General features: G+C 26.3%; 2 protein-coding genes and 1 non-coding gene across 9 annotated transcripts in view; 2 read left to right on the top strand and 1 right to left on the bottom strand.

Annotated features, from left to right (window-relative positions):
- LOC111687405 (eye-specific diacylglycerol kinase) overlaps window positions 1-26,383 on the top strand; it is a 295,119-nt gene that overhangs the window by 119,230 nt on the left and 149,506 nt on the right. For 6 of the 7 annotated variants that reach the window (XR_006940300.1, XR_006940299.1, XM_046946831.1 and 3 more), the window contains exon 4: window positions 22,672-22,736. The exons of the other annotated variant lie outside the window; for it this stretch is intronic. The gene's annotated coding sequence lies outside the window, so the exon portion shown is untranslated. The remainder of the gene's footprint in view (window positions 1-22,671; window positions 22,737-26,383) is intronic. 7 annotated transcript variants of the gene reach the window in all.
- LOC111683933 (farnesol dehydrogenase) lies at window positions 18,943-21,136 on the top strand. Its single transcript, XM_046946841.1, has 2 exons — window positions 18,943-19,588; window positions 20,790-21,136. Exons 1-2 carry the CDS (start codon window positions 19,016-19,018, stop codon window positions 20,964-20,966), a joined length of 750 nt encoding a protein of 249 aa, XP_046802797.1. The 5' UTR covers window positions 18,943-19,015; the 3' UTR covers window positions 20,967-21,136.
- Window positions 24,981-25,052, bottom strand: Trnac-gca. Its single transcript has one exon. It is a non-coding gene; the product is annotated as a tRNA-Cys (tRNA).

The following is a 26,383-nucleotide window of genomic DNA, read 5'->3' as shown; positions in this document are numbered from 1 at the left end:
TGCTAATATTTTTCATTAATGTGCCACAGTTTTTCTGCTACTTTGTTCTTTGATATCCTGGGGTTAAAGTGAGGAAGGTAAAGTAAATCATTAAGCAGACTTGATGGTAGGAAGAAAAACTAAGGAAAAGTAAATATGGCAGAACAGAAATTATAATTTATTTATTTATGGAAAACACAAAGTTTGAAAAGAATTTAGTAAAAAAAAAATAAAATATGCCGTATCATAAACTAAAGCGGAAAGGTGTCTAACACCTTTCAAAATCATTAAAAAAAGTTGCTCATATATTACACATTTGCACCCTACATTAAAACTATATTATATAGATAGATAGATAGATAGATAGATAGATAGATAGATAGATAGATAGATAGATAGATAGATAGATAGATAGATAGATAGATAGATAGATAGATAGATAGATAGATAGATAGATAGATAGATAGATAGATAGATAGATAGATAGATAGATAGATATATAGATAGATAGATAGATAGATAGATAGATAGATAGATAGATAGATCTATTGAAACACATTTATATTTTTTTGCTAACAGCTTTTTTCATTAAACATTTTATGTATATCAGTTTTTTTTATAGAAAACATGATGAGACATGGTGGCGATTTCTATAAAACCATTTGTGTATAACAGTTTTATAAAACATTAATAAATTCGATATTTATTTTTCAAAAATTTGCTTGCTTCATAAGCTTGCTTTAACGTTATAGTTTAGCGATAATTTGCTCTAAAGAAAAAATTGTCCTGAGTGTAAAAATTTGCTCTTCTTAAACGTTTCACATGAATTCGCTTTGATATAAAAATGATGTAGAACTCCCAAATATTTTCTCTTTTCCTTTACGAAAATTACTTTATGGAAATAAAGTTAAATACAAGAAATCACTACAACAAATTATAGTATTAATCATAAATTTATAGCCAAAAGCATCAACAAGAAAAAAATGAACAAATAAATACAAATAAAATCAAATACAACAAAATAAAACAGGTTTGTTTTTCTCAAGAAAAACTAAATAAAAATGTTGGAAAAATTCAAATAACAAAAGAAAGTAAATACAAGAAAAATATTACCAAATAAACAAAAAAAAGAAAAGTTAAGAAACAATAAGACTTTCTTAGTCTTGGCCTTTAGGTCATTTATTTGGATAACTAAACAAATCGTTTTGTATTAAAATCTCTTTTCCCAGGACCCATACATTCACCTCTCCACTTACTCAACCAATAATGGCTTCTATAATACAATTACAAATTTAACTGCTTTGATTTCGTATCAGCAGCAGCCAGCTACTAACACTCAGTGCTCAATTTACTCATTTTCTATAAAACAAGAAAAACTATTCCCTAAAGGAAACAATATAAATGTTTAGATATATTTTTGCCTTTTCGCATAATAGAATAAAAGAGAAGAGAGCAGAGTAGAGTAGTTTAGTTGATAGTAAGTATTTTAGGTTTTATTTAGTTAATGTAAATATAAATAAATGTGTATATTTACTGGTAGGAAATTGAAATGGAAATATTTTAAGGTGTTTTTGTTGGTGAGCTGCTCTTATTGGTTTAACAATATAATAAAAAGGCAATACAAATGGGCATTAGGTATATTGTTTTAGTTTGTGTTATAAACTATAAGTAGTAGTTGATACACTGAGAGAAAATAGAATAGAAATAGTGAAAATAGTAAAAATTATACCTTGAATAATTTATCAAAAATTTCGCTTTAAATAAAAAATGTAAAATTTTGCATTGAATATATGAAATTTTCCTCATTTTCGCCTTAAATAATATATTAAAAACTTAAATGTAAACCATATCTAAAATTCGCTTTAAAAAGATTTGTTCAACATTTGTTAATAAAATTTATTTTGAATTTATTTATTCATAGAATGTACTTAATAATCTTAAATATTCGTCAATTTAAGTTTATAGTAGAAAATATATCCAATAGAAACTATATACAAACTTCGCCTTAAACAGTATAAATGTCTAAGTCCTTTACGTGATTTTTTTCAACCACTGGGAGTATTTGCAACATGTCACTACCGTCCTATTGTGCTTCTTACTCGCCTTAAATATAAAATTTATTCAAAATATGCATAAATAAAGAATTTATATAAATTCGCCTTAAGCGGAGAATTTATCCTAAATTCTTCTTAAATTAAAAAAATATATATAAAAACTTTGTCTTAATTTTAAAATCTATTTTAAATTCGCCTTAAAGAATATGCAGTCAATTTGCTAAAAAATGTTTAAAAATTATAAAGAATTCATCCAATATTCGTCTTAAATAGAGAATTTATATAAATTCGCCTTAAGCAGAGAATGTATTCTATATTCGTCTTAATAATATTAACGATCAAATGAGCTAATATAAACATTTATTCAAAATTCACTTTAAAAAAATTTATTTTCAATTCGCTTTAAATAGATAATTTTTCTGAATTCTGTTCTAAATTCGTCTTAAATAGAAAATTTATTTAAAATAATTATCCTAAATATAAAATCTATTTTAAATTCACCTTAATTGAAGAATGTGCAGAAAATTCGCTTAAAAAATTATTGAAAATTATATAGAAATTCGCTTTAAATATGTAATTTACTAAACATTTGCTTAAATAGAAAATTTATCTTAATTCGCCTTAAGCAAAGAATTTATACTAAATTCATCTTAATAATATTATTGATCAAATGGCTTAATTTAAGAATTTATCCAAAATTCGCCTTTAACAATTTATTTTCAATTCGCTTTAAATAGAGAATATATTCTGAATTCTTTTTAAATTAAGAATTTTACCAACTTTTGTCTTAAATATATATAATTTATAGAAATTCGCCTTAAATAGAAAATTTATGTAAAAACTTTGTGATAAATATAAAATTTGTTCTAAATTCGCCTTAAATACAAAATTTATCTAAAAACTTTATCTTAAATATAAAATCAATTTTAAATTCGCCTTAAAAAGAGTATATGCAGAAAATTCGTTTAAAAATTTATTGAAAATTATGTAGAAATTCGAAATTTACTCAGCATTCGTTTTAATAGAGAATTTATACAAATTCGTTTTAAGCAGAAAATTTATAAAAATATTTTCCAAAAAAAATTAATAATTTCTTCAATTTCGCTTTAAAAAATGTAAAAATGAATTCGCTTTAAATAAAGAATTTATCCCAAACTTTTACTACTAATATCAGACCTAAATTGATAATTTATTCGAATTCGCCTTAAACAAAAACATTGTCTAAAAACTTCGCCTTAAATATAAAATTTATTTTAAATTCGCCTTAAACAGAGAATATGCACGAAATTTCTTAAAAAACTATTGAAAAAAAATTAGTTTTTATTTGAAATTTTATCATTTATTTCTCAATGTGTAGTTTTGTTTACAACTGTATATTTTTTCAAATCCCAGGTGTTTAGAGCATTTTGTATATTTATGTCCTGATTTTTCTCATTTTCCATAAAAAAAAAACTTTTTCTTATTTATATTTGCTTTTATTTTCATTTGTTTTGTACTCTTTTACAAAATTATATAAAACATTTATGAACATTTTTGTTGGAAATAAATCAACAGCAAAAAAATATTGAAAAAATCTCCACTTTCAAACAAAACAAATAAATAATGTGTATGTAGTTGTTGCAACTTAAATACAAATGAAATGAAATAAATTGAGCCGCAACTAAAAACAAATGGCCCCAAAGACAATGGCAATGTATTGTTCATAATGTTCTTATCGATATGAAACTTTTATTTATGTTATTATTCGGTTAAATTCGGAAAAAAAGAGTAGAAATCAATTATGTTAATAATTTTTATTTTCACCTGCAATAAATTTATGTTCACGGTGATTTATAGTTTAATATAAAACCTAAATCAATCTCATCCGTAGTATTGGAAATAATGAAGATTTCGTTTATCCAATTTATTTTTAAGTATTACCCTTCTTATACCCAAGGAACCAGCCATGTAACTAGTCTTTATTGAAACTTACTTTAAATCGATCTTATTTAGAAGTTTTTCTCTTAGTGTTTTCTTAAGTAGGCGTGTTATTCTACCATTTAATTAATTATACTTATAATTTCTTATTAAAGAAAATCATTTAATTCTTTTTTTTATAATTTTTTTTATGATTTATTAATGTTTGATCAAAATAAAAAAACACAACATGTTTATACATTATTAAACTTTTTGACGTCACTAATGATGGCGTACATCTGGTCTTTGGTGTGAATGGTATCTTTCATATTTATGTAAATTAAAAAATAAATTTAAAATTATATAGAAAAACTCTTCAAACGATGTGAATGTCATGTGAATAAAAAAAGAAAAATATTGTTTATTTTCATTTCACGTTTTTTTTAATGATGTTTTTAGAAATGGCAAATTACTCATAAAGTGAGGGATTTTTTATTGAATATAAAAATAAACAAAAATAAAAAAGTGTTTATTAGTTTATTTTATGATTTATTTTCTTTAAAACTCTTTAAATTGACTGAATATGCAGTGAGGGACAAAAGGAAGGGGAATGAAATTCTTTAAGCGAATTTTCTATAATTTTTTATATAAAGTAAGATTTCAAAAAAATTTTATATATAAAGCGAATTTTTCTTCTCTAATTCACTGTTTGAAATGATTTTTTCATAAATTCTCTATTTATGTTTCAAATGAATTTTCCATAAATTCTCTATTTAAAGCGAATTTTCAAAAATTTCTCCATTTAAAGTGAATTTTCCATTAATTCTTTATTTGAAGTGAACTTTCCATAAATTCTCTATTTAAAGAGAATTTTCAAAAATTTCTCCATTAAAAGAGAATTTTCTATAAATTCTCTATTTAAAGTGAATTTTCCATAAATTTTCTATTTAAAGTGAATTTTCTATAATTTTTTTATTTGAAGCGAACTTTAAACTAATTCACTATTTGAAGCAAATTTTCAAAAATTTTTCTGTTTAAAGTGAATTTTTAATAAATTCCCTATTTTTAGTGAATTTTCTATAAATTTTTTTATTTGAAGCGATTTTTTTGAAAAATTTCTCTATTTGAAGCGAACTTTTCAAAAATTTCTCTATTTGAAGCGAACTTTTCAAAAATTTCTCTATTTAGAGAGAATTTTCCATAAATTCCCTATTTGAAGAGAATTTTCTATAAATATTTTATTTGAAGCGAACTTTTCACTAATTCACTATTTGGAGAGAATTTAAAAAAAAAATATTTATTTAAAAAGAATTTTCAAAAATTTAAATTCGATTTTTGAAATCAATGTTTAATAAATTTTTATAAATTCTTTATTTAAATTAAATTTCAAAATGTCTCCCTTTTGAACGATTTTTTTATAAATCCTGTATTTAAAGTGAATTTTCCATAAATTCTTTATTTAAAGCGAAATTTTCATTAATTCTCTATTTGAGGAAAATTTCCATAAATTCGTCATTTAAAGCGAATTTAAAAAAGTGTCTATTAAAGAAAAATTTCAATAAATTTTCTATTGGACGCGATTTTTTTATAAATTTTCTATTGAAAGCGAATTTTCTATACATTTTCTATTTGCAGCGAATTGCTCATTAATTCACTATTTAAAAAAGCATTTTTCATAAATTATCTATTTGAAGCTAATTTTTCATAAATTTTCACGAATTTTCAATTCGTAATTAAAAATAATTTTCTATAAATTCTGTATTTAAAATGAATTTTTAATAAAATTTCTATTTACAGCGAATTCATTACAATTCTATACTTGAAGAGAATTTTCAATAAATTCTCGATTAAGAGCGAATTATTAAAGAATTGTTTATTTGAAGCGAATATTTGTATATTTAAAGCGAATGGTGGATTAATTCTTTATTAAAAGCGAATTTAGCACAAACCCAATTATCTATATAAGGCGAATATTAGATACAATATCTATTGGATAAATTCACTATTAAAAAAATTCTCTATTTAAGAGGAATATTTGAGAAATTCTTTATTTAAGGCGAATAATGGAATAATTCTCTATTAAAAGCGAATAGTGAATAAATTCTCTATTTAAAACGAATATTGGATAAATTCCCTATTTAAGGCGAATATTAAATTCTCAATCAATTCTTGCTTTTGTTTATTGTTGGGCTTAAATACTTTCCTCTATAAAAAAATTATGTTAATTTCTTTTTTCACTTTTCTACAAACAATTATAAATTTAGAATTTCAAATTAGTTTTTTTTTCTTCGTTGTTGAAATTTGCATCATAAATATAATTCTAAGATTTCTGTTTGCCCTAATAACTAAATGATTGTTTTTTTAATATTTAATAATGTACATATATTGAATTTAATTAATTCGTTTAGAAAAAAAACAACCCTTAAGGCATGCTTTACTATTATATTATTAAATAAGCAGCTAAAAGTATGCTTTAGAAATAAAATATTCATATTCAAATTAAACGAAAGCGTGTAGACTAAACAATAAATTAAATCAATTAAATGAAAACAAAAGAAACTTTATGTTGAAACTAGCATACCCTGGGTGTTTCGCTACCCTAACTATGTTCAATATCGTAAAAATATCAAAAAGTACTATCGGAAAAATGAAAAAGTACAAAGATCTCTTTCAATAAATTCTCATTTAATAAGGACCGTGTGTTCGGTTAACCATTATAAAGAATCCATTTAAATAATAGAAAAGTACCAAATAGTTCCCACTTCCAGAATATTATTCAGTCAAGACCATGTATGTTAAAATTAATGTTCCTACGTTGAATATTTTAGAAAATTAAAAAAGTACAATTTATGAGATAAAAAGTACTAAAAAGTTGTCTCTTAAAGGATCTTATTCAATGAGGACCGTGTATGTTTACTAATCATGTGTTTTCAGTTCATATTAAAGAACATACATAGAGTATCATTTGAAGGAAGAAAAAGTACCAAAAGTGGAATAAAGTTTACCTAAGTGGAAAGTACTAATAAAAATTAGTACTTTCCGTATTTAAATCTACATATATATCACAGATAAAACTCAAACGATACAAATCTGCATTCATTTATTCCAGAAAATTGTGCTTTAAAAAATGTACCAAACAATTTACTCGAATTTGGTCCTATATACGCCTTAGTACTCGAATTCCAAAATAATATACCAAAAGCTTATTTTGTGTGAGTAAATAAACTACTTTTTGAAATTTTATAAAAGTTGACTCAATGAGTTTGAAATAAATTAAATTTCCCGTTTTTTCCCTTTTTGGTACTTTTTTACCCAGTGAAATAGCAAAAATTTTATTTCAATAAATATTACAGAGTTAGTCCGTAATTTAATATGAATAATTCAATAAACCGAAAAAGTTTTCTTAATATGCTAAAAAATACCATAAATACAGGTTTGTCCCTTTTACACCCAAAAAGGACTGAATTTTAAAAAAGTACGAAACAGGTGTCTCATAATTTTGAGAGATGTATCCAAAATATTTAGAAAAATTTGATTATGTTAATTAGTTTAAAAGTTATAAAGGGCTGAAAAAGGTACCAAAATCACCTTAGTTACACATTTTTACCCCTTAAAAGTATGAATTTCAAAAAAGTACCAGACACCCATCTGCTCATTTTAAGAGTAGATACAGGTGCATTTAAAATTTTTCTTGTATCACTAATATTATGTAAGATATTTAAAAAAACCCGTTGTTTCCCCTTTTTACCCGTAAATGTGCAAATTTCCAAAAATCCCTCCTTAGTGGATCTACATAACCAAAAACACATCAACTGTCAAAATTTCATGATTCTAGGTTCAGCCGTTTGGGCTGTGCGATGATGAATCAGTCAGTCAGTAACCCTACTCTTTTATATATATAGATAATGGAAACATTTTTTTGCCATTTTGGGGAACATAGAAAGGAGTTCAATGAGGATAACAAATTGAATAGTAAAATATAATTTAAAAATTACTTAAATATATAACAATATTGATATAAAATAAATTTATAGAAAAATACCTGTATGTTTTCAACTTGTAATAAAAAATTGTTCAACTTCTGTTTGCTATCAGCAGTTATAAAAATTGTCTCTGACTTTTGCAAGCACACGTATGCTTAAAGACATTGTTAACAAGAAAAGACTGGGAGAGGGCTGAAAAGTAAAGGACAACTATAATAAATCCTTATAAATACACTGTCCACCTAGCAAGAGTAAAGGAAGCAACAACTTGGATTTTATAGGATATTGCAATAAGTCTGTAACAAATTCGGGAGATTTAATATCAGAGAATTTGAAGACAGTTCTCAAATGTTGATTTAAAGCGATTTTTCATTGTCAATGAGTTTTTGATAAATTTTCTGTCTCTTGGAAATTTTTCTTATATTGATTCTCAATTGGTTTTTTTTATAATGGCTCCTAGAACAACTCCTTATTTTTTTTAAAAAATTTCAATAAAATTTTTTTATAAAGAATTCTTTTACCCAAATTCAGAAAGAAGAAAATAAAACAATTTTTAAAATTTTGTATGAAAACTTCTCAGTTTTTGTTAGTGTTTTTCATACAAAATTTCAAATATTGTTTTACATTCTTCTTCCCGAATACGGGCCTTTATCCCCTTTTTACAATGTATTTACGATCCATTCTCTATTTAAAAAAAAATTGTGGTTTAATTATTCATTCTTGATATTTTATCTTTCAAATTCTTTTTCATTCTCAATAAAATTTCTCTTAGAGATGAATCTTAAATAAGTTTATTTTTAAATAATTTGTGATATTTTTTTATAGAGAACTATTAACAAAAATTGTTCTGTTTATTTGTCAATCAAACCTCTTTTATAATGAATTTTCAAATAATTCTCATTTTGTAGAAAAATCTCCAATCAATTCTTTATTTGTAGAAAATTCTCAATAATTTATATTTTTACAAAAAATTCTTCATCAATTCGTTATTTATAGTTCCTTTTCGATCCCTTTAAAATTTTCATTTTTTGAAAGAATCTCGATAAATTTTTTATTTATACTTCATTCTTGGTTTAGTCTCTTTTATTCATTTAATTTATTTTTACAGTGAATTTTAAATTAAATCATATTTTTAAACATTACTTAATAAAATCTCATTTTGTTCTTTATATTTATAGAATTTTCGATAATTTCTCTTTTTTTACAAAGAATTATTCATCAATTCTCTATTTATAGTTCATTCTCGGTCTATTGTCTTTCATCTCAATCAATTTCTTTTTATAATGAATTATCAATCAAATCTTTTTTAATAATGAGTTCTCGATCAATTCTCATTTTGGAGAGAAATCTCGATCAATTCTTTATTTGTAGAGAGTTCTCAATCAATTCTCTTTTACGAAATAATTCTTCATCAATTCTCTATTTATAGTTCATTCTTGATCTAATATCTTTAATTTACACTCAAATCTCTCTTTATAGCAAAATCTCGAAAAATTTCTTTTGAAACTTAATTCACGATAAATTTTTAATAAGAAACTATTGATCAATTTATTTTTATAGTGAAATTTCAATTAAATTTTCGATCAATTCTAATTTTGTGGAGGAATCTCGATCAATTCTTTATTTGTGGTGAATTTTCGATCAATTCTCTTAGTTTTATCTCACTCTTTCATTCTCATCAAATCTCTTGTAGATAAATCTCGAACAATTTTCTTTTTAAACTTAATTGCTATTAAATTTTTTTATAGAGAACAAGTGATCAATTTCTCTTTACAGTGAATTTTTATTCAATTATCTTTTTATAATGTATTCTCGATCAATTCTCATTTTGGGGAGGAATCTCGATCAATTCTTTATTTAAAGAGAATTCTCAAAGAATTTTCTTTTTACAAAGAATTCTTCATCTTTCTCCTTTAATTCTCATTACTACAGTTCATTCTTAATCTATTCTTTTTCATTATTAATTAAATAACTCAAAATCTCGAACAATTTGCATTTTAATTTTAATGTTTTTATAGAGAACTATTGATCAAATTCTATTTTATAGTGAATTTTCAATCTCATCTATTTTTATAATGAGTTCTTAATAAATTCTAATTTTGTGAAAAAATCTCGATAAATTCTTTATTTGAAGAGAATTCTCAATGAATTTTCTTTTTACAAAGAATTTTTCATCAATTTTCTATTTATAGTTCGTTATCGATCTATTCTCTTTAAAAGTCTTCGTCATTTTTTATCAAATATCTCTTTATCACTTTTTTTAAACTTAATTCGTGATAATTATTTTTATTGATCAATTAAGTTTTATAGTGAATATTCAATCAAATCTCTTTTTATAATGTGTTCTCAATAAATATTCATTTTGTGGAAGAATCTTGATCAATTTTTGATTTAAAAAAAATTCTTTTTACGAAGAATTTCTCATCAATTCTATATTTGTAGTTCATTTTCGATCTATTCTATTTTTACAATGAATTATCGATCTATTCAATATTTATAAAAAGTTCACCATCGATTTATTCTATTATTACAATGAATTTTCAATCAATTCAACATTTGTAAAAAAGTCTACCACCTATTTTAAGCTAAAACATACTTTTTAAAGAAAATTTCTAAAAATTATATTTTTATAGAGAAATAACGATCTTTTTTATAGAGTCTCTATCAATTGTAGTTTCTCTACAATTGATAGAGACTCCGTTCATGATTAATTCTCTATTTTTAGAGAAATTATCATTATCAGTTCTTGATTATTTCTAAATTTAAAAAAAAAAATTTGCAATCACTTCACGATTAATTTTCTAAATAAAGAGAACTTAATTAGTTCTCGATCATTTCTAAATTTATGGAGAATTTGCGATCAATTCTCAATTAATTCTGTAAAAAAGAGAAATCTCTATCAGGTTTTTTATTAAATCTTGATCAATTCTCTATTTAAAGAAAAATTTAATTAATTCTTTAATTATAGAGATTTCTTGAAAAATTTTCTATTTATAAAACAAAATATCGATCAAGTAACTCTTTTGTTAATTACTTCTCGATCAATTTTCTGTTTACAGAGAAATCTTAGGCAATTCTTTTATAATAGAAGATTCTTCATAAATTTTCTTTTTTATAGAGAAATTTATAATGAATTCATAAATAATTTTATATTTAAAGAAAAATTTCGATTAATTGGTTAAAGAATTCTTGATCTATCCTCTTTAAGTAGTAAATTTTCAATCAAAATTATCTATTTATAGAAAATATATTTATCAATTTTCTAGAAAAATAAAATTGATCAATTCCCTCTAAATAAAAATTTGTTGTCGCAAACTCTACTTTAAGTTCCATTAAATGAAATAAAAACGTACATATGTATTTGCCTTACAATACAAGTATGACCATAATTGAAACTTACATACAACTGCAACCAACAGTCACATTAACAAACGCTGTTACTGCCCGACATTGTTACAATTCATTCTACAACTGTAACTAACATAACTATAGTATAGTTCCACTACCTTCATAGATTTATCCATGATAAAGGCAACCAACCAACCGACCGACCAACAGCCATAAAACAACTTTCAACAAATGATTATTTGTTTTTGTTGTTGTAGTAGAAAAAATACTATTATTTGTTCTTAAACCTTGTTATAGCGTTTGCTGTTGCTTGTGAGGCGAGCAGTTATGGGTGACTTTTTTTAATCCCTTCAAAATTAAGTGTAGAAAATGTTCTCCAAAAGTATATCCAAAAGAACTTCCAAAGAAGCAAAAAAGGAGTAGAATGTTCTCAATGGAAATACTGAGTAACACCTATAGAATCTATGATTTTAATACAGGCTTATCTAAGGATGGATGTCCTTTTTATTTGATTTGATGTTTAGTACATATGAAGTCATACTTTGTAAGTTATTTCTATGTCCTTTCTTGGAAGTTATTAGGAAGTGAAATTGTAGAATACAACTAATTTGACTCAAATAATATTAATATAAATAAATAACAAGCATTTACCTTCAATTAAAACAAATTGGATTCTTTTCGCTTCTTTGGAAGTTAATAAACATCACTTCTACAGAAGGTGAAAATGATCACTTAGTGAAGTGATGATAAATGTTATTCTTTTGGAAGTATTTCGTTTTAATTTTTACTGGGTATTATTGCGTATGCTTCTGCTTCACACTGCTGTAAAAATTTCTACGTTTTTGGCCCTCACTGATGTTGTGCCATTATAAGTAGGAAGAAAAATAAAAATAAGTAAGAAAAAAATTCTTTCCACATGTATTACATTTTTTATGAGATTATTTGTGGCATCGTTATAGATCCATTATTAAACAGATATTCCATGTAGTAAGACTGAAAGGTTTGTAATACAACACACACACATAGCACGACATGTGCCAACTTTTCTCCACAGCTCTACAGGTTGTTTAAAATGTTGTTACACCCCAACTTACCTCCACATACTTGTAATAACACAGATAGTTTTATTTTTTTGGATAAAATCATAAATTAATTTTATTTTCTTTTAGTGTTTCAAATTTTACGTATTAGTCTTAGTCTTACGATAATATGTACGCTAATTCTAGGAATTCTATAGAATATTTTAAAATTTTATATTTAAAAGGAAATAGTTGTCATAGTTGAGGTTACCAAGGCGGAAGAATTTTTTAAATAATTATAATAACAAGGATACTCATACGAAGATTGTTATCATTAAAAAGATGTTAAAATTTTTTGTTAAAAGTCAAGAAATAATATTCCATAATATTTTTTTTTTTTAAATTAATTTAAACATCTTAATAGAACACAAAGACGTTGGAAAAGTTGCTTTATCGTTTAGTGTAAGAATATTTCAAAAATCTTTTATATTGGATTCTTAAATAATTCCCTATTTAGGAGGAAATCCTGATCAAGTCTCTATTTATACAGATTTCTTTATAAATTCTACATCAATTATGTTTTTTTACCCTTTGGACTTTTTATGGTTATGACTTCACCACACATTTTATTTTGACGTGTATTGATCATTTTTGATGAAAAATGGAAAAAGTGTTTTCGAAGGATATCGCAGGATATTATCCTTTTTAGCATGTAATGACATCAAATTCTAAAATAAAACGTAATTTTCTATGAAAATAACCATTTACTGTAGCTGTGAACTTAAAATAACGCTAGAAATTAGGAAAAATGTAAAAAAAATCTTGGGACACCGGTGTCCCGTATACGTGAAAGATTTAATGAATTCTTGATCAATTCACGATAATTTCTTGATTAATTCTCTGTGATATAAACTTTACTTTAAGTTCTCTATTTTTGATCAAATCATTTATTCTTAAATAATATTTGATCTATTCTTCGTTTATAGAGATCGTTCGCGATATTTGTTTATAATAAAATTCTGAACAATTGTCTATTTGTGTTTATGAAAACTTGACCAATTGATTATTTAAAGAGAATTATTAATGATTTCTCTTTTTATAAAGAATTCTTCATAAATTCTCTGTTAATAGATAAATATCAATCAATTCTCTTCTTAATATAATATTTCAAACAATTCAACTTTATAGTGGATTCTTGAATAATTCTCTATTGTCTCAAGTCTCTATTTATAAGGATTTCTTGATTAATTGCCTCTTTATAAACAATTCTCGATCAATTATCTCTTTTTTTTATAAATTTTTGATCAATTCACGATAAATTCTCGATTAATTTTCTGTGAGAAAAACTTTATTAAATTTTCTATTTTGATTAAATCTCTTTTTAGAATAAAACTTCATTCTAAAATGAGATTTGATCTATTCTTTGTTTATAGAGTGAGAATTCTTGATCAATCAATTATATATTTTTAATGAATTCCTGATTAATTCTCTGTCAACAGATAAATTACAATAAAGTCTACTTTTTATTGATAATTTTTTTTTTATATTGAATTTTTGATCATTTCCCTATTTATGATGAAATTTTGATCAATTTAGTTTTTATGCAAATTTTTATAAAAAAAATCTCTCAATAACTTTTTTTAATAAATTCTTTATTAAGTCTCTGTTAATAGATAAACATCCACCGATTAAATTTATAATAAAATTGTATTTTCTTTAAAGTATTCACGATCAATTTTCTATAAAAATAGCTATCAATAGATTATAATCTTTTTATAATGGTATTCTTAATCCATATTCTATTTGTTAAGATCATATCACAAATGTTACAAATTATTCGGACATAGAAAAAAATTCCTATTTAGATCCAGTTCTTTTTTTTATTTGGAGAAAATATTGTTATCCTCATTTACAATAAATTATCTATTAACTCTATATTTTTAGAATTTTTACTCTTTTTACAATTAATTTGCGATCAATAATTAATATAAATAATTATGGAATCTTCTCGAAGAATTCGCTTTTTGTAATTATTTTTTCATCAATTCGTTCTCTATAGAGAATGCTTTATCGATTCTCTTGTCAAAATGTATTTACGATCATAAAGATCTCTTTAAAAGATAATAGTCTTTTTTGTAATGAATTTCTGTAAAGATCTATTTTCAAATATTAAAAACCTTTCAGATTTTTTAAACAAATATTTCCCTAAAATTTTGCTTAATTTTCTATTAAAAGAAAATTTTTATTAAACTCCTTCTTTGCAAAAAAGTTTATATTCTGAATAAAAAAATGAATCAAGTATTTTTTGAAATAAATTTTCAATTTATTAGATTATATATTATATATATTTTTTCATTTAGAGAAAATTTGCAATTGAACTTCTATTTAAAACAAAATTTTTAATAAATTTTTTATTTAGAGGAAATATTTCAACAATTTCCTATTTAAAGAATATTTTTTAAGAATTTAAAAAATATTTGTTAATTATTAATAAAAAGTATATAACAAACTTGTCTACAAAGAGTAAAAATATGAACTGCTAGCAAATGGTCCTTCAAACCTTAAGTTATAATTAAACTGCAAAATCTTAAAGCCTACTTTAAGGCGCGCATAATAAATTCAAGTAAAACATTTTAAGCTTAAATGAACAAATTTGATCAAAAAATTTTTTTATCACACATTCGTCAGCTTTAAGTACAAGCAATTTAGTCATAATGTTTATTAGACCATTAAGTGTGACATTATCCCATTTGTATATACCCCAGTGGGTAGAATTGAATGTATGTGTGTGTGTTTTATTTATACGCTCCTAAAAATACACTCCTTTAACAAACAATAAGTAAATATGTACATTTAACATATTCAAACATTTCATAACAAAAAAAAAAAAAAAAAAAAAAAAATAAAGAAAAAAGTCAGCAAGAAAAAACAACTGAAAAAAAGGAAAAATTATTTCTGCAATGCAGACATCAAAGTATGAGTGAATATTTGTGCTATTTTTCTTGGCAAATGTTTTTTTTTTTTTTTTTTTTTGTTATTTTGTGTTATAAGTACGTGTTTTATTTTAAACGAGACAAGATCCCCAGCTGCCTGTTTTTCTTTTATAGACATAAAAAGAAAATTAAAGGAAAGAAAGTAAAATACAACAGCAAAATATTAGAAAAACTCTATGGAATTTTACGCTATATACAAGGTCATTAGGCCAAAAGGACATTTTGCTGCAAAATAAATTGAATGAAATGAAGCGTGTTTTTGAAAAAATAAAAAGACAAAATTAAATAAAGTGACACAACATCAACATAATGATGACAATGGCGTTAATGCCTCTGGATAAGCAATTGAAAAAATGTTTAAAAAATATTTTAGCTATTTTTTGTTCGCAGACAAATCAATAAAATAATTTTATTTAATATTTATTTTCTAAATGAATAAAATAAAATAAACAAAAAACAAATATTTATTTAATAATCTCAAATTTTTTAAATATTTTAAATTAACAAAAAATTATTTAAACAAAAATTGTAAACAATAACTTAAAATTGTTTAACTTGCCATTAACTATTTCTTTGTTATGTAGTTTGTAAAGCATAGTTTTAGGCACATGTTAAGCATGTAAACTAAAGTAGAAAACTTTTTGTTTTCCAAAAAAAAAAAAATTCTTTTTGCTACTGACATGTGAATATTCTTCTTGTCTAGATGTATGTATTCTGTTTTTGTTGTTAAGTTTTTTTTTTTTAATTTTATCATGTTTTGTATCTATTTTTTTAAAAGAAAATTTCATTGCGAGTGGGTGTGTTAATAAAAGTTGTTCATATATATAATTTTTTTTTAATGTTTATTTAAACTTTTTTTATATTTTTGTAGTCTTATGAGAATTTCTGACAATACTTGGCTTTTAAAAATATTTCTTATTTTATTTAAAAAGATATAAGTTTTAAATGTAGGAATTTTTGTTAACGCCCAAATGTATGTTATTGTAAAATATCAAAAAGTTCCTGTTAAATATGTTATAAATTTCTTAGAAATTTTATTTCAAATGATATGTTTTTTTTTTGTGCAAATAAAGTTGTTATGTAAAAGTTTCTTTATTTAAATATTTTTTTTTAATAAAAAGAAATTTTAAGAGCCTGACTTTTGCAGGACAGAATAAAGTTTAGTATAAGAGGCCCACCTCTCTTAAGCGATCAATTTATAGAGTGTTGTTTAGAAGAAACTATATCCATTTGTCTATGTATAAGTCTTTGTATATATGAGCTGAAGAGATTCTATTCTATAGTCTGAGGATACGAGGAGAATATAGTGATAATGATCTATAGTATAGATTATAGTTTGCAATCGAAGAGTACAGACTTGTAAGTGGTCTCTAGTTTTAGGAACCTGGATCTAAAGTATATTGAGACTATACTCTGAGGAGACTTTAGCCAATAGTTAGAGAATACTATTGGCTAAGAAGTTTTTAGTCTAAGGAGTCTATAGACTATCGAGTCTATAGTTTGAAAAGTATTTAGTCTATAGTCTAAGGAACTTTAGCCTATAGTCAGAGAAGACAATAGTCTATAGTCAGAGCAGAGTATATTCCGAGAAGACTATAGACTATAGTCAGGGAAGACGATGATATATAGTTAGAGGAGATTATAGCCTATAGTCTGAGGAGACTAAGTATAGTCTATAGTTTGAGGAGACTATAGTCTATAGTCTGAGAAGACTATAGTCTATAGTCTGAGGAGAGTATAGTCTATAATCTGAGGAGAGTATAGTCTATAGTCTGAGGCGAGTATAGTCTATAGTCTGAGGCGAGTACAGTCTATAGTCTGAGAAGACTATAGTCTATAGTCTGAGGAGAGTATAGTCTTTAGTCGGAGGAGAGCATAGTCTATAGTCTGAGAAGAGTATAGTCTATAATCTGAGGAAAGTATAGTCTAGTCTGAGGAGATTTTAGTCTATATAGTCTGATGAGACTATAATATATAGTCGTATGAGGCTATAATCTATAGTCTGAGGAGATTATAGTCTGTAGTCTAAAGTCAATAGTTTATAGTCTGAGGAGATTATAATCTATAGACTAAGGAGACTATAACCTATAATCTGAAAATAATTTAGTCTATAATCTGAGGGGACTTTAATCTATATTCAGAGGAGACTATAATCTATAGTCTGAGGAGACTGTGTCTGAAGAGACTTCGATCTATAGTCTTAGGAGGCTATGATCTATAGTGGTCTATTGTCTGAGGAAATCATAGTCTGTACTCTAAGGATACCATAGTTTATATTCTGAGGAAATTATAGTCTATATACTAAGCAGAATAGGGTCTGTAGTAGGATAAGTCTATAGTCTGAATAGTGTATAATCTATAGTCGGAAAAGAATTTATTACATAGACTGAGGAGACTTTATTATATAGTTTAAGAAGACTACAATCTGTAGTCTGAGGAGACTATAATCTATAATCTGAGGAGAATATTGTCTATAGACTATATATAGGCCATTGTCTATAGTCGGAAGAGATTAATGGTCTGTAGTCGGAGGAGACTATAGTCTGTGGAGTTTACAATCTATAGTCAGGAGACTATAATCTTTAGTCTGAGGACATTTTAAACTATAGTCTGAGGAGAATATATTCTAAAGTCTTAAGAGAATACAGTCTGAGACTAATTTAGTACATAGTCTGAGGAGAATGTAATCTCTAGTCTGAGACGACTATAATCTATCTCTAAGGAGACTACTGTCTGAGAAAACTATAATCTAATGAGACTATAGCTTATATCCTGATACTATGGTCCAAATTCTAATGAAACCAAATCAAATAGTGTGTGTTTATTACTGTCTTTATATAAAAATATATTAAAATTTTTTATTAACATTTTCATACATTTAGAACTCTGCCTTAAATTGACTATACGAACATAAATTCAGTGGAAGGTAATAAATAAATATTTAAACAAAAATTGTATTTTTTTACATAAAAAAAACAAATTGAATTGATTGCAAAATAAGAATAAGGACAACTCTAGACCTTTGCCAATCAAGAGTGAAAAATGTAATAAAACAAAACCTTGAATTGAATTGTTAAAAAATAAACGAATGCGTAATAAGAACAAATAAAAATTAAGAGTTTTTCCTTTTTAACATAAAGCAACAATGACAAGTTATAATAAAATGTTATTTTTTAAAAAAAATATACATATATAAAAAATATAAATTCTTTTACAAGCACATTAAAATTTGTTAAATTTTTTAAATTTAAATTCTATCTAAGTTAGATAAATATAAATATAATCTACAGACATTTATTTCACAGCATTTTTCCCACTTTACCCACATTATATAAACCGATATGGCAACTCCATTCATATACATAATAAATTTAAATCCGTTTAACAATATTGTTAACAAATTTCTCAACAGCCGGCTTATCAATATACGAAATTGTTTAAAATATTCAACTCTCGTGTTTTTTTTTATATTTTCGTTCCAATGACTTGACAAATAAATACTCAATAAATAGTCACACACATATACACACCCACTTTACACTACTCATAGAAGCTCGTATGTTTCTCCCAACCGAGATAAGAGACTTTACTTATCAGTCGAAGACAAAATTTTATGATCTTTTAAAATTTTTAAAGAGTTGTACTGTAAACAATTTTTAGCTTTTAACAAACAGTTGTATTCTGAACATAAACGGGTCCACACAACGCTTTTTTGTACTTAAAAATAATAAACAAAAACAATCATGGAACGTTGGCATAATCGTGTAGCTGTTGTAACCGGTGCCAGTTCGGGCATTGGTGCAGCTTGTGTTAAAGCTATTTTAGCTGCCGGCGTTAAAGTCGTTGGCCTAGCCAGACGTGTCGAACGTATGGAAGAACTTAAAAAATCTCTACCTGCCGAACAACAAAATAGATTTTTCTATCATAAATGTGATGTCTCCAAAGAGGAAGATGTTAATACGGCTTTTGATTGGGTGGAAAAAACTGTAGGTGGTACTGATATTTTGATAAATAATGCCGGTACCATACGTGAGGGTAATCTAGTTGATATGCCCATGCAAGATATTAAAGATGTGGTGAATACAAATTTAATGGGCGCCATTTATTGTACACAAAATGCTTTTAAGAGTATGAAAGCTAGAAATTCTGCTGGACATTTGATATATATTAATAGTACTGCTGGTCTGGCCGGTTATAATCCTGGTCCCGATTATCCCAGTTTAAATGTTTATACACCCACGAAATTTGGCTTGAATGCCTTAAATGAAATTTGTCGTCAGGAATTGATTACGTTGAAGAAAAAAATTAAGACAACTGTAAGTAGTGATCGGGCGAATATGGGATGGGGGAAATGTTTTCAATTGTGTTTTGGTTATAAAGAGCTGGACTATAGCCAAGACTATGGTCTACTCTATAGTTCAGACTAGAGTCTACTACAAAGTCCACTCTATACTCCAGACTTTAGTCTACTCTATACTCCAGACTATAGTCTACTCTATAGTGCAGACTATAGTCTACTCTATAGTACAGACTATAGTCTACTCTATAGTGCAGACTTTATTCTACTCTATAGTCCAGACTAAAGTCTACTCTATAGTCCAGACTATAGTCTACTCTATAGTCCAGACTATAGTCTACTCTATAGTTCAGACTAGAGTCAACTAGATAGTCTACTCTATACTCCAGACTATAGTCTACTATATAGTCCAGACTATAGTCTACTTTAATCTACTATATAGTCTACTCTATAGTTCAGACTACAGTCTACTCTATAGTCCAGACTATAGTCTACTCTATAGTCCAGACTATAGTCTACTGTATAGTACAGACTATAGTTTACTCTATAGTCCAGACTATAGTCTATTCTATAGTCCAGACTATAGTCTACTCTATAGTCCAGACTATAGTCTATTCTATAGTCCAGACTATAGTCTATTCTATAGTCCAGACTATAGTCTATTCTATAGTCCAGACTATAGTCTATTCTATAGTCCAGACTATAGTCTATTCTATAGTCCAGACTATAGTCTACTTTATAGTGTACTCTATAGTCCAGACTATAGTCTGCTCTATACTCGAGACTAGTTATAGTCTACTAGTCTACTCTATAGTCCAGACTATAGTCTACTTTATAGAGTACTCTATAGTCCAGACTATAGTCTGCTCTATACTCGAGACTATAGTCTACTCTATACTCGAGACTATAGTCTACTCTATACTCGAGACTATAGTCTACTCTATAGTCCAGACTATAGTATACTCTATAGTCCAGACTATAGTCTACTCTATAGTCCAGACTATAGACTATACTATAGTCCAGACTTTAGTCTACTCTATAGTCGAGACTATAGACTACATTATAGTCTATTAACGAAACTAATCTATAAAGCTTATAGTCCAGACTATATTTTGATGCTATAGTCCAGACTGGAACACAATTGAAAAATGTTTCAAACAATTTGATTTCAACAAATTCGCACATACTCAAACTCTCATCCACTTTTTCCCTCTAAACAGAACATTAGTCCCGGTTGGGTGGCCACCGAAATCGTACCCGATGAAACCAAAGAAATGTTGGGTGATGTTATACTCCAGGCTGAGGATGTTGCTCAAGCTGTTATGTATGCTTTGTCCACTGCCCCACACACACAAGTACAAGAGATAACATTGAGAGCTGTAGGTGAATGGTATTGAGTAAAAAGTCAGAGATAAGAATAGGACTTTTTTTTATATATATTTTACCTTTTTATAAACTGTGGTTGTCCTTTTAGCCACCTGCTGTGTATAGTTTTTAATATAAATATAAAATGTGTAATTTAATTATTTTTTTATAATAAAAATTAAAAAAAAAAAGATTTTTAATGGTGTTTTTTATGGGACTGGTATGTAATTTTGAAAGAAAATATTTAAAAAAGTAATAAAAAGTTGTGTAAAGAAAAGTTTTTTTCTTAGAAAGAACTGTAAGTAAAAAATCTTGATACTTAACCCTTAAATGACAAATTGTAAATGCTGTAACTAAATATTGTAAATATTACTTAAATTTTAGTTTTTAATTTTGTTATTTAATCAGATTTACTATATTATTTTAAAATATGCCAAACATGTTGAATGACCCCTATAGCCGTCATAGGGTTAAAGGTTTAATATACAAATTAACTTATTTATCAACCCGTTTAAAATCCTTGTAGTTTATTAATAATTAATTTTGATTTAGTGCTGCGTTTCACCACAAATTTTTACCGCATTCAACTGCAAACATTATAATCATCAGTATCATCATCATCTACATTTAAACAGCATCATTTGATATTATTATTATTATTTTATTTTATAAATCTATTTATTAGAACATTTTAGTTGTCAACGTCATTATTCCTGTTGTCGCATATTAATGCAGGCAAAATGTTGTTGATTTAAGTCAAACCAAATGTGCAATATCAATTTATATATAATTCAATACACTTGGATGTTGGCAGTTAAAGAGAATATTCTGATTCTTTTATGACAATCAGGGCCTTAGAAGATTAGTAAAATGTTAAGAAATTGAAAATAAATTTTTCGAAATGCTGTAATTTCAAATCACCTACAGTTCCATTAAGCTACTTTTATTACAACTATGAAATTATTGTAAAATTTATACATATTTTCTACTGAATTTAAGATGATTTTATTACTTCTTAATAACAATTTTCACATTCTCATCGCCTGCCTCTGTTCTTAAGCCTTTTAAATTTAATCAACTTAAATCTATTCAAATTAAAACAGGGCCCATTCTTTGGCGTTGTCTTTTTCGTTTGTTTTCCAAAAAAAAAACTCATGCGGTTTTTATTTCGTGTGTTGCTCATCCATGTGCAACATGTTTTATTTAATTATAAATGAAAATTGCTCTTCATGTAAAAATAACCGCAAAAATACAAAAACTCAATGCAAATTGGTTTAAAGCAGCAAGCACATGGTTTTCGAAACTGTTACAGTTAAAGGGTACAACAATAATTGTCAAGAGATTTTCAATAATAGCTTTATCATGTTGATTCTTGTTTCTTGCCCCATCTAGATTGATCCATTCTAAGGACATCGCACAGTGTAATTATGTTAGACTAGTATTTATTAAAAGATTCAGTCAGAGCTATGTGAATACATATGTATATCCTATCTTTAACACCAACTTTTCAGTCATAGCTATAGTGTTGGTCCTATGGAACACCGGAAAACGGATCTATATAGCCTTGCCAAAGTATCAGCAATGATTTTGCCATACGAATATTCTATAAATACATTAGACAAATCGTTTAAATTTTACAATATCGGTCATTTATGCGATATTTTTTTAAGTCTAAAATTTTTAATATTTTTTAGAACAAAAAAAACTAATATAAATTTAAATTTTTATCTCTTTCAGACATGTACGAATTATATCATCAGTGCAGTAAAATTCGTTTTAAATTAAAGCTGTTAAATAAATAGGTAAGTTAAATTTTATTCAATATATTTAAATGATTTTCTTTTTATAAAAAAAAACTGTAGGCTTGACTATAGATCTGTCCGTAACTAGACTATTCTAATATATATATATATAATAAAATAGTATGTAATCTCCACTATAGACTCCCTCATAGACAAGTCTATTGAATTCCTCATAGAGCAGTTTATAGACTCTCCTATGGATCAATCTATAGACTATCCTATAAATCATTCTATAAACTCCCCTATAAATCAGTTTATAGATTTCCCCATAGATAAGTCTATAGACTCTCCTATAGAGCAGTTTATAGACTTCCCTCAAGGTCAGCCTATAGACTCCCCTATATATCATTCTATAGACTACGCTATAGATCATTTTATAGATTTCCCTATAGGTCAGACTATAAACTCATCTATAGGTCTGTTTATAGACTCCTTTATAGATCAGTCTACAGACTCAACTATTGAAAAGTTCATAGTCTGGACTATAAAGAAATCTATATTCCAGACTACAGCCCAGTATATAGTTTCAGTTTAGAATAGCCGTAAGGTAAAATTTTTGAATAATCTATAAACCTTAGTCTCGACTCTAGTACAATTTTTTGTTCTGGCTACAGTATAGTCTTTAGCTCTCACAATAGATCAGTCTTAACTATAACATAGTATCGATTATAGATTAGTGTATGTTCTCAAATATAGATCAGTTTATATTCTTACCTACAGATCAGTTAACATTCTCACATACAAATCAGTTAATATTCTTAATTTAAGATCCGACCATAGTGCCGACTATAAGTAGAATGGCCTCGAATATAGTCTATAGTCTCTATAATAACTCTCTATAAATATATTGTAATTACTTTTAAACATCACTTTATTGTTCCGACTACGAGACTAGTGGCCAAATATAGAAGAATGGCCACTAGTCTCGAGTATTGAATAGTCTATAGTCTCGACTATGGAATAGTTTACTGTTGCGGTTTTAGATCCCGGTTTAGTCCCTGTTTATATTCTAGGCTATAGATTATATAATAGGCTATGTTATTGTAAGCCTATAGGCCTTACATATATTGGCCTTTCCGAGTATAGATCAGTTATATGCTCAACTTTAATAACGAATATTGATTAGAGTAGTCTGCAGGATAGATTTAGTGTAGACTATATAATGGTCTATAGTCTCGAATATCGGAAAGTCTATTGTCTCAAGTATGAGATAGTTTCGTCAATAAAATAGTTAATACACCCGGTTATATATAGATATAAAGTCTAGTCTATATAGATCAGTCTGTAATGTCGACATTAGAATACGCTATAGTCTCGACTACAAAAGTCTATATCTTTTGCAATAGATAAGTCCTTAGCATCCACTATAGATAAGTCTCTACTCTAGACGAGTCCAAATTTCAACTATAGATCAGCCTATAATCTAAACTAAAAATTAGTAAGCAGACTCGATAACAGATTAGCCTGCAATCTCTCTCATATATGTTACCGGTTCTTTGGCCCCACTAAATATCTCACCCTTTATTTGTTTGATAAACACAGTAAATATACTATAAAACCTAGCCATTGGTACCCTCCTTTCTCTCTCTCTCTCTCTTTCACTCACACAGACACCCAAGTGAGTGAAATAAATGCATTTTCGTAAATTTAACATAGTCTTTATGAATGAATGACGTTTGGTGGTGGGGAAAGTAGTATAAATGTAATGGATGACAGCGAAACTATCATTTTTGTTTTGATTTAATTAAATTTTATGGTTAAACAACAAAAAAAAAAATAAAGGATTTTAATAGATTTACGCTTAATATTTATCAAACATTTAAATATCAAGTTAAATATTTATAAAAGGTTTATTTTAAATAATAAATTATAAACAAATTATCTTCAGCACTTGTGCATGTAGAGTTTATAAAATTCAAATAAAACGTGGTTTTTTAATCATTTTAAAATAACAACAAATTTTAAACAAAAACACTATTACATATATAATTAAAAACAAATGATATAAGAAAAACAAAACAGATTTATTTTAATAATACAATATAATAAAATTAATCATACGTTTTTTTGTTGAACTTTAATCGTATGAGGTAAAATACACACAGCACGGCTGACGTGTATTCCTGTCATTGCTAGACATGTTGTATTTTTTATTTATTTAAGTTATCAATTTTTATTATTTTTGAAAAATTAAGTTTATTCAACTTGTCAACAATAAAAAAAAACAAAAAAAAACTTTGTAATAGGGGACACCCGGGTTTGAACCGGGGACCTCTCGATCTGCAGTCGAATGCTCTACCACTGAGCTATATCCCCTTGTTGTTGTTCTTTAGCATAAATTTGTTTAATAATATGTATGAGTATAAGAATTCTAAAGAATCTCATACCAAGATCAGTAATATTTTTCTGCCACTATATTCCCCTTTTTCGCACTATCCTCCAAAAAAAAGAATTTCATCATATGGAATACATAGAAAAAGCTTAATTTTCAACGTCAAAAAGCTTACAACTAAATTTAGATTTTTACAGTAAAGTGCACAATTTAAGCACAAAACTATTAAATATGACTGAAACCATATTCACTTTAGTTTGTATGAATGTACGTACATGTATATTATTTTAAACTAAAACCATCATTTATCAATTCAATCTCATTCATTCATCCATCCAATCCGTACAGTTTAACTACTTACATGATTAATTGTTTGTATATATTTGTAGCATTTTTTGTGGTTGACTTTTTTTCTTTTTCTACTAGTTCTTTTTAGTCAAAGAACAAGATTTATAGAGATTTTTTTTGATTGCACAACCAAAATCACGATGGAAATGTAAAATTAAACTAAAACTTTAGCATTTAATTTATTGCCATCATATAAATTGTTTCTTTAACCATATTGAAAGAGAAAAAAAAAATAAGTAATCTTGAATAAAATTACCGCATCAGGTTGTAAAAACTCAAGGAAAAAATGTTGTAAACATAACCTTTTAAGCAGAGATGGTAAATTGAAGTTTTGAAATTGCAATTAAAGGCTGGACAAAAATTAACATAAGGTCTAGCCTGCAGTCTGGACTATAGCCAGAAATATAGTGTGATTTATGCGTAGGTAGACTATACTGTAGAATATTATCTAGTCCATAGTATCAACTATAATCTAGTCCATAGTCTGGACCAGATATCTATCTGCACTAAGCCTGGACTATAGTTTAGTTTAAAGTCTTAACAATAGTCTGGAGTACAGTCAAGTCTGGACCATAATCTAGCTTATAGTTCGAATTGTTGTGAGTCTTATAGTCTGGACTTATAATCAGAACTACAGTCTACTTAAAAGTGTGAATTATATTCTGCTCAATAGTATAGGTCATACTATTGAGCATCACAGTCCAATCTAGTCTGGACTATAGTCTAGTCTGGACTATAGTCTAGTCTGGACTATAGTCTAGTCTGGACTATAGTCTAGTCTGGACTATAGTCTAGTCTGGACTATAGTCTAGTCTGGACTATAGTCTAGTCTGGACTATAGTCTAGTCTGGACTATAGTCTAGTCTGGACTATAGTCTAGTCTGGACTATAGTCTAGTCTGGACTATAGTCTAGTCTAGTCTGGACTATAGTCTAGACTGGACTATAGTCTAGTCTGGACTATAGTC

The sequence above is a fragment of the Lucilia cuprina genome, chromosome 3 (genome assembly GCF_022045245.1).
Source record: "Lucilia cuprina isolate Lc7/37 chromosome 3, ASM2204524v1, whole genome shotgun sequence".
Taxonomy (NCBI): domain Eukaryota; kingdom Metazoa; phylum Arthropoda; class Insecta; order Diptera; family Calliphoridae; genus Lucilia; species Lucilia cuprina.
Note: the sequence above shows the minus strand (reverse complement) of the source record. Positions and strands in the feature narration are given on the sequence as shown.

Coding starts and splice junctions, on each gene's coding strand:
- LOC111683933 (XM_046946841.1), top strand. CDS start 19,016: ATGGAACGTTGGCATAATCGTGTAGCTGTTGTAACCGGTGCCAGTTCG. Junction 19,589..20,789: donor AGAAAAAAATTAAGACAACT/GTAAGTAGTGAT, acceptor CCCTCTAAACAG/AACATTAGTCCCGGTTGGGT.